The sequence below is a fragment of the Peromyscus californicus genome, unplaced genomic scaffold (genome assembly GCF_007827085.1).
Source record: "Peromyscus californicus insignis strain IS unplaced genomic scaffold, ASM782708v3 Scaffold_4__1_contigs__length_199733344, whole genome shotgun sequence".
NCBI lineage: Eukaryota > Metazoa > Chordata > Mammalia > Rodentia > Cricetidae > Peromyscus > Peromyscus californicus.
This window is the reverse complement of record NW_026294562.1, coordinates 51,547,234-51,561,216: the sequence shown is the minus strand read 5'-3', so window position 1 is coordinate 51,561,216 and position 13,983 is coordinate 51,547,234. Positions and strand designations below refer to the sequence as shown.

Sequence of the window (13,983 nt, the reverse complement as noted above, 5' to 3'; positions counted from 1 at the left end):
GTTTCCTGTGACTGAAAGGTTGTAAATTGGACTAATTTTGGATGTGATAGGAAACCAAAATCAGGTCAGCAAGGAGACAGAGAAGACGGTGTGCACCCCTCCCCCAGCTGGCCTGCCCCCATTGAGCTGTGGGCCTACCAAGGCTGGACAGACCCAGGCCTGCCCTGGAGAGAGAGAGCCCTGATTCCCAGCCCGAGTCAGGCCAGGCTGCTGCCTGCCTAGAACCCCAGCTACAGCCATGTTTTGCTTTCTTTTCTCATTCTGTCCTCTCTCTCTCTCTCTCTCTCTCTCTCTCTCTCTCTCTCTTTCTTCCTCTCTCTCTCTCCTTCCCCCTCTCTCTTTATTTGCCCAGCCCACAGGGGCCACCTAACTATTGTCTTTTGGTTCCCAGAGTAAGTTCAGGGGGTGAGCATGGCTGAGGTTTGGCTGCTGTGGTGAACGTGACTCCCAAGGGCCCTGGGGCCTCCTTCTACTACTCCCAAGATGTACTTGGCTATCCCATGGCCCTAGAGCAGGGGTGGACCAACTCTCTCAGTAAAGGGCCAGGTGACATCTGGGAAATATTTCGGCTTTGCAAGCTAAGGCCGCATCTTTCACTGCTCAGCCCTTGCCATTGTGACAGACAAGCGGCCTGAAGTGGAATGTAAACAAGTGCCAGCGGCTGCGTTCCAGTAAAACTTTATTTATAAAAGCAGGCAGTGGGCCAGACTCAGCTTATAGGTCATAGTTCACCACTCCCAGTTCCAGTCAGCTGGATTTGGAAAGGAAGAGAAAGCTGGAACGTCGGACCCAGGGAGAAGGGACTTCCTCGGAATTGTTCAACACAGTGTCTGGTTTGACTCCCTGGGACTTGAGTGACAGACAGCTTGCCTTCAGTCCTGTCATGGGAATTGCTAAATCTCTGGCCAGAGCACAAAACAGCAGAAACACAAAACCTTAAGGCAAAACACAAACTCCTGCCCCCAAGTCCTGGCAGGTAGCAGTTAGTGGTACAGCCCTGACCTCAGCTCTGAAGAAGGCCACTGAAGGGCTGTTTTGTACTCTCTGTCTATAGCAGAGAAACTAAGGCCTGAAGAGGTATAAAACCTCATCTAGAGTTGCCCAGTTAGTAAGTGGCAGAGGTGAGCTTTGAACCCAGGTCTCTCTGGCTCTTCAGCACCTCTCACAACTACGCCCTGTTTTCCTGTCTGTCCTTGCCCTGCTTCACCCAGTGTGTTTAGAGATGCTGGTGGGCCATTGCACGGACATCCTCTTGTATGTAAAAAGCAAGATCACTCACTGTTGGTCAGAATTAGAGTAAGGCCAGACCAGTGGCCCCTGGAAACCCCCCCCCCCGCCACGCCTGTCTGCCCATTCCTTGGTACCCACTTCTGAGTGGGAATTGTTCTCTAAGTACCAGGGCAGGATACCCTAGGCAGAAGTCAGAGATCTGCCCCAGCACGGAATCCCAAGGCTGCCCTGGCCACAGGGCAGGCTTCTCTGAGAGTCTGCCTTCTCTTCTCCCTCCGAGAAAGCATGAGAGAGTCTGCCCTGCCTCCCCAGCCATTACTAGGCCAGCTCTGTGCTGGCCTGGATTTCTTTCTGTCTCCAAAGGACAGTAGTACCTAGAACACAGAGGCAGATGTTCCTAGTGTCCCCCTAGTGAGATGGCAGAGGGGTGGCGGCAGCTCCCCGCTCCTCCCATTCCAACATGACGGGCAGTCATAGGGCCCTGGGGACCAGCCTTCACCACGCAGCTGCCACAGCTCCTGTGGCCCACTCAGACCGGCAGAGAGGTTGGCCCAGACCAGAGGTACTGGGGGAGCCAGCGAGCTATGTCCAGAGGTGGGTGGGTGGGGCCAGCCTGGGGACCTCCGGGTGGGTGAGGCAGCGACAGCAGCAGTGACAGCTCCGATGGAGACCTGGCGAGGTCCAGCCGAGCGTGCCCTGCACTGGGGCCTCCCAGCCCTGGCCCTCGGCTTCTTTCTCTTCCACTGTGATCCCTTCACCTGCTTCTCCTTTCTCTCCTCTCCTCCACCCGCCCCAAGTTTCGAGGACTCCACCCTGTCCACGGCCACTACCCTTGAGTCTATCCCCAGCTCCGCGGGAGAGCCGAAATGCCAGCGACCCCGCACACTGATGCGGCAGCAGAGCCTGCAGCAACCGCTGAGCCAGAACCAGCGGGGCCGGCAGCCCAGCCAGCCCACCACCAGCCAGAGCCTGGGCCAGCTGCAGGCCCATGCGGCCTCGGCACCGGGCTCCAACCCCCGGGCCTATGGCCGGGGTCAGGCTCGGCAGGGCACCTCGGCCGGCTCCAAGTACCGGGCAGCTGGGGGCCGCAGCCGCTCCAACCCAGGCAGCTGGGACCACGTGGTGGGGCAGATTCGAAACCGAGGCTTGGACATGAAATCTTTCCTGTAAGTCCTCCCCTTGAGCGGGCCAGCTCCCCACCTCCCCCACCCAGCCTTTCCCCCCCCACCACCAAGTCTCCTTGGGAGCAGATGGAGCAGGACACTCATGTTCCTCCATGTGGGGACACACATATTCCCACAGTGTGTCTGGCAGGCTTAGGGGTCCCCCTCTCCAGCCTTTTGAGACTTACATCTGGAGTGCCACCATGAAAGGATTTGTGTCAGAGTCCCTAGCACTCTGAGGACCCTAGAACTCTTCCACGGCATCTGAGGCTTGAGAAGAGAAGCCCCCCTCCAAAGTTTAGTGAGAACACATAATGAAGTGCTCCGGAGGCCCCTGAGATCTGCCTCTCCACCACCCCCCCCCCCGATCTGTCCCGTGCTCTTGTCGTGCCAGCCAAGCCTCACTCTGCCCTTCCCTCCCCCTCTCCCTAACCCATCCCTGTCACTGAATCTCCAGAGCCCTGCCGTCCTCCCTCCAATTCCCCTTCTGTCTGTAACCAGACTCCGCTGACCTTTCTGCCCCATGCGCCCTCCTCCCATGTCACTTCCCTGTCCATCCATCCATCCATCCCTGACCCCAGCCCTATCATAATGACCCCTCCCCTGAGGACAAACTGAGCCACCACCCCCCCCTCCCAAAGCTGCCAAGTATGGTATTTTTCTCAAGGACCTAGCTTGGAGAAGCAACACCACACTAGCCAGCAGCTGACCTTCACAGCTTCCCTGACACTTGCCCCACTACCTCACCCTCATAGGGATGTTCACTCTAGGAGCTGAGAGGTGTGGGCCCGTGAGCCTTGTTCCAGCCATGAGGGGATCATTCCTATCACCCAGGGCTTCCCTGGAAGACCTCTTAGGTATAGAGTGGCACCATTAAGTCTGGGAGGAAGAGGAGAAGCCTGAGGCCAAGCTCACTGGAAATATACGGGGGCTTCCAGAAGGCAAGAAAGTTTCTCAAAGCATGTTATATCTCCATCTGAGAGCCCAGCCAGAACATCCAACTCAGACAAGAGCCACACTTGTGGAAGGGCCCTCCGACAGAACTAGGTGCCCACACCTGGTTGCAAGAGGCCTGTATCATGGCCCACCAGCCAATCTGCCCAAGGCTGCCCCTGGGAAATCAGGGAAGCCTGTCCAACGGCCTTCAGGGAAGGCAATCAAGTGCTGAACCAGAGAAGATGTCCAGCAAGGCCTCCTGTCTGGCCGCGAATTGTTTTGGGATAGGTGCTGTGGCCATGAAGTAGGAGATGAAGAGATCTGGTTCTGCTGTGGCATGAACAGAAGTAAGGCTCAGCTGGGCCCCACCTGACCTTAACGGGGAGTATGCCCACCCTTTTCCTGTTCTTCCTGCAATTGCTTAGGCTGGAGCCTGTGCCTAAGCTCCCCCAGCAGCAGGAGAAACCCAGATACCAACTCTTCCGGCCCACCATCTTCCTAAGCAACCAGAATTCTGATGGGCATGACTTAAATGCCAGCATCCTGGGGCATGGCTCAGATGCCAGCATCACATACCCACGATCCTGCCCCCACAGCAGCTTTCACACTCCCCTTACCTGCTGGCCACCTCCAAGCTCAGCCTTCTTCTACTTATCCCTCACAAGAAGGGGTTGCATATTCTGTCTGTAAAGGCCGGAGAAAGCCAGATGCGTTCAGTCTCTACCACATAAGGTTTTCTTTTTTCCTCTTAATATTTCTAGATTACAGAAACCGTCCCTAGCTTGTGGACTGTACAGAACCACTGATAGGCTGAGGGGTGCCAACCCCTGCCTTACAGTTTAGCTGCCTGCTGTATTGCTGAGGGTCTTTCACCCTAATCCAGAGGCCCCAGAGTCCACATGTGAGGGCCATCCAGGTCCCGCAGGAACGCACTCCCGCCTTATAGGTACAACCCCATCCAACCAGACCAGTCTGTCTCCCCCAAGTCCAGCTCTGCTCCTCGTCCTTGCCCTCGTGGTCTGTGATGCTGCAGAGAATGACAATCTGGGTATTTATGCAGAGGAGCAGCTCGGTTTTAAAGAAGACCAAAAGCAGTATCTGAAAAATGCATTAACTGGAAAAAAAAAAAAAAAAAAAAAAAAAACACGTGTTTTCGTTGGGTTCGCCTTCCCCCAGCTCAACTAGCTCCTGAACAGCCAAATGGAATTTTACCAACTCAGACATTAGTGATAGTCAGGAACAAAAGAAGCCAGCATCCGGCCTGAGGGAAGGGGAGAGTGGAGCCCCAAAAGGTAGATGCCATCACAAGTGTCAGCTTGGTGTGCCCAAGACAAAGACTCAGAAGAAAAAGGGCACCTCCATGCTTAGCTTCATCCCCTCACTCAGACCCCGGTGGTGTCCCCCATTTTCCACAACTCTTATGCCCGCATGCCTCATCCCAGATGCTGTGTCTGGCTTGAGTTCCCATTTTGACAGTCTCCCTGGGGAGTAATCACAGAAGCACTTGCCTTCCATCAGTGCCTGAAGTGATAAATTCCTGACCTAAGGTCCACCCCCTTCTGGAACATTCTGTCGGTCCGTCTCCCTGTCTTTCCCTTGGCCCTTCTTGAGGCATGCTTTCATGCCTGTCCTGAGAATCCTTCTTCCACTCTTTGTTCTGATGGGCTCTACAGAGGTTCTCTCAAGCTCTACAAAGCCCCTGCAAACTCAGACTTTGATGGCTTTGAGGGAGAACAGCCACCAGAATGTGCATTTCCTCCCAGGAAGTGCCTGTGACACCAGGAAAGCTCCACACAGTGGTTCTCTGAGGAGGCCTCCACACTCAAGGTGTGTGGCCTCAGACCCCATGATGCTGCCCACACATCCTCTCCCAGTCACTCTCATCCTGTGGATGCCTGCCCACCATTCTGCTTTGCCCACCTTCCTCAGAGCAGTGTCTACTGCGGGCACAGACTCCCTGCAGCCCTGCCAAAGCATGCCCAGACCTTGCCAAGTTTCTGGACTTACTCTCCACCTTTGTTCCCTGGTGCCTTCTGAACTGCTTCTCCACAGAAAGGCCTCCACGGAGCAGGTCCTGGAGGCCTCTGGTCGTTCTCTGACTCTCTGGGGAAGTGGACAAGAGAGAGGTCCCACTATGCCTGGGACCCCAGAAGGAACAGAATGGAATTCTCCTACGATGGGCTGTATATCTGGAAGCTTGAAAGAAGCTACTTAGCTGGCTTCAAGGACATCTGGTTGACCATGACCCCGAGATCTAGGAAGGGCATCCCTGAGCACAGTGTACAGTGCCCGTTGGATGTCAGATGTTTCTGTAGTGCTCCCCCTGTGTCCCGAACCTCCCAGGTGTATGCCCTGTACAAGATATTGAGAGAGCCTCTCCCCCTTCTCCCAGGGAACAGACAACCAGAGTGACTTCAGCTGGGGATACCAGGGCCCAGGGCCTCTCTGCTCCACTCTCCAGCCTGTGTGTTCCCTGGGGACTATCCCAGATACCTAAGTCCTGTCCTCGGGCCTGTGCCTAGCCCCTTTCCCATGTTACCCCAGAGACTCCCACTCTTGGCCCAAGGCCAGCTGGACCCTCCCCTTTCCTCCTCCCCCCCCCCCCACCTCAGTTCTCCAACTATTTACAGTTCTGAAGATTGGTTTCTTTTCTCCAGGGCCAGTTTCTTACGCTTTTTCTCTTCTCTCTCTTTGTTTCTGTCTCTCTCCTCCCCTCACCCTTGCCCCTGTCCATGGGGCCGCCTCCTTTCACCCCGGCTGGTGGGCTGCCCATCCTGGGCAGGGAAGGCCGGATGGTGGTGCTATCCCTGGTATTAGGGCTTTCGGAACAGGATGACTTTGCCAATATCCCTGACCTGCAAAACCCAGGAACCCAGCAGAACCAGAACGCTCAGGGGGACAAGAGGTACGAGCACGAGCGAGGCCTGCGGCGGCGGCGGCAGCAGCAGCAGAGAAGGAGGCCCGGAGAGGCCACCTGCCTCACCCGGCCCCGACTGCTGGACGAGGTGGTGGTGTCTTCAGCAGATGCTGGAGTGGGGGGAGAAGTCCTCCAGCTGGTCTCCTGTCCCCTGACCACTTCAGTGGTGTCCCTTGGGTCGATGAAGGGACCATCCTGGGACCATTCTGGATCAAGCCTGCTTCCCAGCATGCTTGTCCTGGCCTGGAGCAAGCCCAGACTCCTGGGCCCATCTCCCTGCTTGCCTCCCTTTGCCGCCCCTCCATCTTTCATCTCTGCCCCCTTCCCCAACCCAGAAATCCCTGTTTCTCTGGTGGTTGGTGAGTGAGGGGCGATGTTGGGGAATGGCATAAGCCTGTTCTTCCTCATCCCCACCACCTCAACCTCCCTCTGGCCTGCAGGGCCTGTTGTGCTATTCAGCCATGGAAGAGGAGCCCCTGGTGGGGAGGGTCTGGGGTGAAGAGCAGTGGGAGAGGCCTGGTGACCAGAAGGAACCAGAAGGGGTGGTCCCTGAGCACAGCCTCCAGGAATGGAAAGTGGGGCCAACCATTGACAGCAAAGCCTGGTTCTGTCAGGCTTCCTGTTGCCTACCTCAGGGCCCTGTGAAGACTAGCAGTAGTTAGGTGGCTGCAGTACAGGCTGTAACTCCTAGCCTCTGCCACCTGGAGTTCAGGGGAGCACCTCCCGCTGTCCTCTGTGTCAAGGAGTGGGTGGACACTGCTCATAGGTGAAGGGAGGGTTGCAGGGTTTATTAGCACTCCCAAAGGTGGAGTCCTTACCTACTTGTTCCCTTGACCTGGCCTTAGGCTGGCTTCACGTCTGTTGGTGCTCAGTTCTGCTTCCCATGAGACCCGCAGCAGCCTATGGAAGGGCAAGTGGGCCAGCCCTGGTTTAGCCGGCGCCTCACGCTGTGACCTCAGACAAGTCAGAGACCCTGTCTAGGCTTCCGCCTCTGCCTCTGTCAAATGAAGGATTGAGTAGGGTGACCTCTGAGGAACACACAAAGCATCTAATGAGGAAATGGGCCCAAGGGCTGGGGCACTTGTCAGATCCTGTGAGCTGGGCAGAGATCAGGATTAGACTGGTAACCCTGATGCTCATTAGAGGCTGTTAGGGACAGGAAGGGACTGCCCCAGGCTGCTGCCAGGGACTTGTAGCGTAGGGAAGGGGAGGTAGGCTGTGTGTGACAGCTGACTGGCTATCTCACAGTGGCTTCTGGAGACCAGCCCTCTCTTTCCTTCCCACCCTGAATCCATGCTGCATGTTGAGTGGGTCAGACACCCCTAGAGAGTAGGAGGGGAGGATGAGACCTGTTCTTTCCCTTGGTGGCACGACTGGTGTCAGCCCCTGAGCCCGTGTATGTAAAGCGGGGTTTGGGGAAGTAGCAGAGCCTGCCACCCCCTACCCACCTGGGTCTGACAGAAGCCACAGGGTCTCAAAGATGGGCTCCAAGCAGGCCCGAGAGCCCCGAGGAGAGGAGAGGAGCGGGGCCAGGGACAAGAGGATGCAGGGGGGCTGGAGCCCTCTGAAGGCCGGCTAAGAACCCAAGCCCTTTGCCAGGGAGGGCTGGGGAGGAAGGTGTGAAGCGTGAGGGAGCAGATGCAGGCTGGAAACGAGATTTCACATCACCCATGTGTTAATTAACCGGCTCCATTTTCACCCAACGGCCTATTTATACCTCCTTGCCACTCACTCAGGTCTCCATATTTTAGTACACCCATCCCTTCTGATCATGACATCAGCTTGTCCTCTGCCTGCCTGGGAAAGGTGGGTATGGAGGTGGAGGCCTGCCCTGGGCTCTCCCCACCACCTGGTCCCACCTTCCTAGTGGACACATGCCATTCCCACCTGTTCATGCCCTCTCATATTTGAAACTCATGTCTCACAGCTCTCGGGGTGTCTCCAAGGAGTGGGCAGCTTCAAGGGGCTGCAGACTCAAGTGATTCTTCCCTAGCAGGTGCCCCTGTCCCATAGCTTGGCCTACATAGGTGCCTCCACCAGGCGGTAGCACCTTAGGGACCCACCCTTTGACCTTTGGGCCTTACAGCCACAGGCTGGCTCATCTGTCCCTTCCACTGAAGCATGCCCTCTCTACCCCAGCTGAGCCCTTGACCAGGCGTCTTGACTGCTGTTGGAGGAAATGCTCAGTCCCTTTGGCCTGTTAAGCAGCAGGGTCCTGTGACACAGAGCTCTGTGGGGAGGAGAAGCCACTCCAGGGCCCAGACAAAGAATACGAGCACCCAACCAGCTACAGGGAATGTGAGGGGCAGTCTGCCTCCAACCCACCCAGCATTTCTTGGTGCTCCTGAAGGGCGCCTTCCAGGATCTCCCAGGCGCTAGGCCTCAGCATGGACCTCAAGGTACTCTCGAGCATAGGCGTGGTGGGAGGTGGAGACCCTCGCTGCGTCTGCCCCACTCATCCTCCCACACCACCCACTGCGCGTTCATAGCCATCCTTCCAGCATTTCACCTTTGCTCCTTGGGATCCAAATGGTTTCCACCGTGGCCCCACCCCCACCCCGAGTGGGGGGCAGAGCGGACCAGGCCACCCCCATTGCTCGCCTCCTCCGAAGCCGCCATGTTTCTTCCGCCTCTGTGTGTCCCCCGCCTCCTCTCTGCCTCTCCTGTCGGCCGCCACGCTCCTCCTTGTCCCCTTGTCCACCCAGCAGCCTTCCCCACACGTCTGACTAACCTTTCTTAGCCTCTCCTCTCTCTGTCTCTCTGTCTCTCTATCTCCTTTCTCCATCTGCTCCTCACAGGGGTGTCCCTGGGCCAGTGACCAGCCCCTCTGCCTCTCCCTCTGCCTCTCTCTCTATCCTGTGACCTCCGACAGCTTCAGGGGTGCTGACCATCTTTTCCCAGGCTGCTTTGCAGCTATGCTGACGCTGTGGTGTGGCCAAAATAACTCCGACTTTCTCATACCTTCAGCAGTCAATCTCACGCTCTCTCCTCTCCTGCTCTATTTTTAACCTGACTTTACCTCTCCAGCTATTTCAGTCTCCTCTTCCTCCCCGTGCCTGTCTGTGCGAGCACATGTCCATGTGCGTGTGTGTGGTCGTGTGTGTTGGGGGGGGGGGTCTCGTGTGTGCCTGCCACTGTGCACTGGCGTGTCCGAACCTCTAGGGTGCCCAGGGAGAGGGCAGGCAGGTGGGCGGGTGTGTCGGGCTGTGTTACAGAGCAAGGCCAGGGTCTCACGGCAGGTGTACAGGGCACCTGATGACCTGCCTTTCCTGCTTCCGATTTGTTCCAATTCACACGCACACTTCCGCATGGCTGGATCTTCCCTTCTGGGGGATCTGAGTGTGCCTCCAGCTGTGTGTGTCACCACAGAGGCTCTGGCTGCCCTGCCCGTTGCCTGTGCCGTCTTCTCCCTGTTGCTCTAGGTATCTGTTGGGCTTGTGTGAATTTTTACGTGTATGTATGTGTGTCTGTGTGCACGCCCTGCTGTTGGATCCTGGTGTCTTCCCCCAGGGCCTGGCATATTCTGAGCATGTCTGTATCTGCCTGCTGTGGCCGCCCGTGTACTTTCAAGCTGGTCTGTGCCAGGGGATGTGGCTTGTATTCAGCCTGTGTGGCTCTGTGCTCTCAAAACTGTTTAATTTTAGCCTTCCCCAAGCCCTACGCCATCTCTTCCTCACTGCCTGTCCCCACCTCTTCCTCCTCATGAGACATTCCAGCCTGGTCCCTGGGCAGGGTCTTAGTTGTCCCTTCCTAAGTCCTGGCTGAATGGAGCCTGGGCTCATCATCTGGCTATTAAACCAGAGATCCCAGCCCCCTGGACCAGCATGGCAGTGGGTGTGGACATTGTTGCCTGCTAGGTGGTGGTGGCCTGTCTTTCTCTGACTCAGGGTAAGAGTCTCATCAAATGTGTTTGTGCGCGTGGGGAGCGCGGTGGGGACTGGGACACATGAGGTTATCATGTGCCTTACCCAAAGATGGCTATTCAAGCTGATGGGCGTGGCACATTTTTTTTGTCTGTGTGTGTGTTGTGTTAGAAACAGAACCTAGGGTCTTGATTAATGTTGGATTAGCAAGCACTTTACTACTGAGCTGCATCTTCAGCCTGTAAAGGAGCTTGTATTAAATCAGATTAAAACTTCCACGCTCAGGGTTGGAGTGATAGCTCAGTCAGTAAAACACTTGCCATACAAGCACAAGGACTTGAGCCCCTAGAACCTACGGAAAAAGAAAAGCAGGGCAGGGTGGGTCTGTAACCCCTGTGCTGGGGACGTGAAGTCGGGCAGCTTCCTGGGCCTCACTGGTTAGCCAGCCTTTGCAAGCCACAGACTAGTGAGAGACCCTGTTTCTAAAACAAGAGAGAGAGCACCTGAGGAATGACAGACGTCAAGGCCTCCACACACATGCACATACATATACGAACACACACACACACACACACACACACACACACACACACACACAGTTAGTACTCCTTCACATTAGCCACACGGCAAATGTACAGATTCCGAGCTCATGGCTAGTACTGCATGAGATAGCGAAAGAGCTGCCTGTCATGGCAGACACTGCCAGACAGAGCCATGTGGACAGTGGTCCCAGCCTCACCTTGGCTACAGGGTGAAGAACACCTTGGCTCTGCTGAGGCTGAGCAAACACAGGTGGGGCTCTGGGAGAGAGGCTGTGGAGTGTTTGCAGAGGGTAATGACGTGGAGAGACACCTGGACAGGCCACCTGGCGCCTGTTCCTTTCCAGGCTAGGTGGAGAAGGTCTCTGCAGCGCAGAGAAGCTCAGAGAATAGCCATGTAAGTCAGAGAGCTGAGGGGAGTTCGGGCCGGGAGAGGGGTAACGGGAGGGATGAAGGCTCCCCCTAAACAGCCCCCACAGGGCAGCTCAGCCAGTCACTTGAGGCAGAGGCTCAGGAAGGATGAGCCCTGAGTGGGGGTCTTCAGGGAAAACCAGGCTTTCTGTGAACCAGGGTTTCACTCCTGCTGGCCACAGGAGGTGGCAAGGGCTGAGTTCTCAGAGAAGATCCTGTGGCCACCCAGGCCCATGGAGTCCAGCCCAGTCCAACCTGCAGGCCATGCTCATTGGACCTATCCCTCCCGCCCCCAACCTCCAGGTTGCCTGCAGGAGGGAAGGCTGTAAATACAGCCCCAGTGCCTGGCCAGACGCCTCACGATGAGTCTGACCGCAGAACGGAGCCCCGGTCCTCTGTCTCGGATCTCGTCAACTCCCTCACCAGCGAGATGCTCATGGTGAGAAGATTGGGGGTGGGCTGTGGGGGGACCAGAAGTAGGCAACTCAGTCAGAGACTTATTCATTCCCAGCACGATCCATGGCTGCTCAGTGTTTGCTGACTGAGTGAGGCCTGGTTTCTTTTCCCGACTCTTGCATCAGAATGCCTTTCCATGCCTCAGTTTCCTCATTTGTCTTCCTTTGATCCTTTTCCGAACTGAGGAAAAGCCTATACCCATACAAGACCTTCTTATGTCCTAGGAGGAGAGGCTGTCCGGTAGTGGCCTTGAGGCAGACGTCTCTTCCCTCCAATGGCAGTGCCTTGAGCAGAGGTGTAAGGTGGAGCTCCCGAGGGTGACTGTCTCGTAGCCCACCAGTGACCTCAGTTGCTCTTTGTTGCTGACAGGCCTGTGATCCCAGTCTTGGTGGTTCACCACGCGGGGGGGCTGCAGTTTGCATGACACCCCCTTGTGGTAACATTATGTCACAGCTACCTGAACTTTCCAGAGAGACGCTGGGTTAATCCCCTGAGGGTGGCCCGCTGACAGGCATAGAAAGTGAGCAGACAAGAACCAGTTAAGGATCTGGTGGGCCAGAAGTCCCTTGAAGGGAGGCTAGGAATGGTGGGAACCCAGGACTTCTCTTTCTACTGGACATAACAGAACTCCTTGGGTCCCCTCCTGTGGAGGCAGGGTTCTAGCCACCCCTAACCACCCAGACCCACAATTTCCTGCCAGTCTGACCTATCTCAAGTAGCGAGATGCACACAGAGTCACACAAGTCACCTGGATAAGGATTCAGTTTCCCAGGCACCAGGCCTGAGGTGGAGCCCCGAGTCTGTGTTACCCCTGGCCTGGCCCTTTGCAACGGGCCCTGTCTCCAACTTTGTATGTAGACTGGCTGTCTTCTGCTCTGGGCAGCCCATTACCACAGACCACCCTGCCTGCTCGCACAGCCCCTTAATTGGTGCTGTTTCCTGGTAGTCAGGTTCCCAGAAGGGACAGCCCTTTCCCAGCCAGCTGGCTGGCCCCTTGCTGCCCTCAGGGAGAGGCTGGCACACTCAACAGCGGAAGGAAGTACAAGCTGGTCTCCCTCTCATGTACTCCACAGATGCCTGGAGGTGGGAGGGTAAGTCTGATTGCCCAGCCCTCTGCCAGTGCAAGGTCATTGCTGTTAGCAGTGACCATAAAGATAAGCAGGACAGACTATGTCCTGTGACCTCACCCCATGGTGCTCTTCAGACACCAGGCTGCAGAGGCTGAGGGCCAGGAGTCAGAAACCTAGAGATGGACAGAGCCATCCCCACTGGGGAACATGGGGCCTGGCACAGGCTGGCTTGATGTCTTTTAAGGCTTACTTTTGGGACAGAGGTTTGGGGCTGGGGGCGCGGGGGGGGGGGGGGGGGATTGGGCAACTTGGTTGCCATGGAAATGGCCTGTTCACTAGGGCTTAGGGCTGGGCAATGAGAAAGCTAAGCAAGTGGGTCCAGAGGCTCTGCCCCTTTCAAAAGTGAGGCCACCTAGATGACCCAGGTTCCCCCCCCCCCCGCCACTCCAAGAGTGGAGGGGACGTAGGAGGGAACCTAGGCCACACTTATGGCGGCCTAAGACAACTCTAACATGAGAGGGAACTGGGGTGCAGGTAGTCTTGGCTGGCTCTGCCTACTTGTGCCATGCACCCATTCAGCCTCTTGGGAACCCTGCAGTCGAAGGTCCCCAGCCTGCAGGTTCAGAAAGCGAAGTTTGGGGGAAGAGGAGGGCTGCTATGAGCTGAGGAAGATGTGGGGGTGGAGGGCTCAACATGGAAAGCCGCATCCTGGGTGGGCGGAGCTGTTGGGGGATGGACAGGAGCTCCAGCAATGGGCTAGGGACGTAGCTCAGTTGGTAGAGTGCTTGCCTAACATGCGTGAAGCACTGTTGGATTGATTCCCTAGCACCCTAAAAACTAGATGTGGTGGCATATGTCCCAGAAGTCAGGTGACAGAGGCAAGTAGACCAGCTTCTGTTCAAGGCCAGCTTTTCAACACAGAGAATTAGAGGCCAGCCTGGGCTATATGAACCCCAGTCTCACACAGACACACACATACACACACACACTATTTCAGTGGTACAATTCCCCCTCAGCCGCTGGGTGGAGACAGGGGTCAGACTCAAACTATGGTCTAAGTTCAGGGCCCAGGCACCCACTGTTGCTGGCCACAAACCTGGTTTCAGGTTCTGACTGGCCAGTCAATCATGGGGCTTGAGGTGAGTGGCCTAATATCTCTGCTCTCCAAGGCAAACTTTGAACATACTACTGCCTGCCTTAGGATATAGGAAGGCACAAAGGATGCCAAGCATGGGACATAGGGAAGGGTTGGCATGCGGCAGGCCACTCGCCTGGGTGCAGTATTCACCGTCATCAATGTGACTTGGACACTTCTCCTTGGTGCAGGCAGGTCTTTGCTTACGGTGGCTATGGGGAGGGCCTTGCTATGACTTGGGGCCTGGGCATGCTTTGGTAGAA

General features: G+C 56.3%; 1 protein-coding gene across 7 annotated transcripts in view; it reads left to right on the top strand.

Annotated features, from left to right (window-relative positions):
* The window catches only part of Syt7 (synaptotagmin 7), a 61,977-nt gene that overhangs the window by 34,246 nt on the left and 13,748 nt on the right, over window positions 1-13,983 (top strand). For 5 of the 7 annotated variants that reach the window (XM_052713420.1, XM_052713424.1, XM_052713421.1 and 2 more), the window contains 3 exons: window positions 2,028-2,396; window positions 6,112-6,234; window positions 11,363-11,498. In XM_052713420.1, coding sequence (XP_052569380.1) covers window positions 2,028-2,396; window positions 6,112-6,234; window positions 11,363-11,498 — 628 coding nt within the window. The remainder of the gene's footprint in view (window positions 1-2,027; window positions 2,397-6,111; window positions 6,235-11,362; window positions 11,499-13,983) is intronic. The other 2 variants (XM_052713426.1, XM_052713425.1) reach the window with 1 other exon arrangement.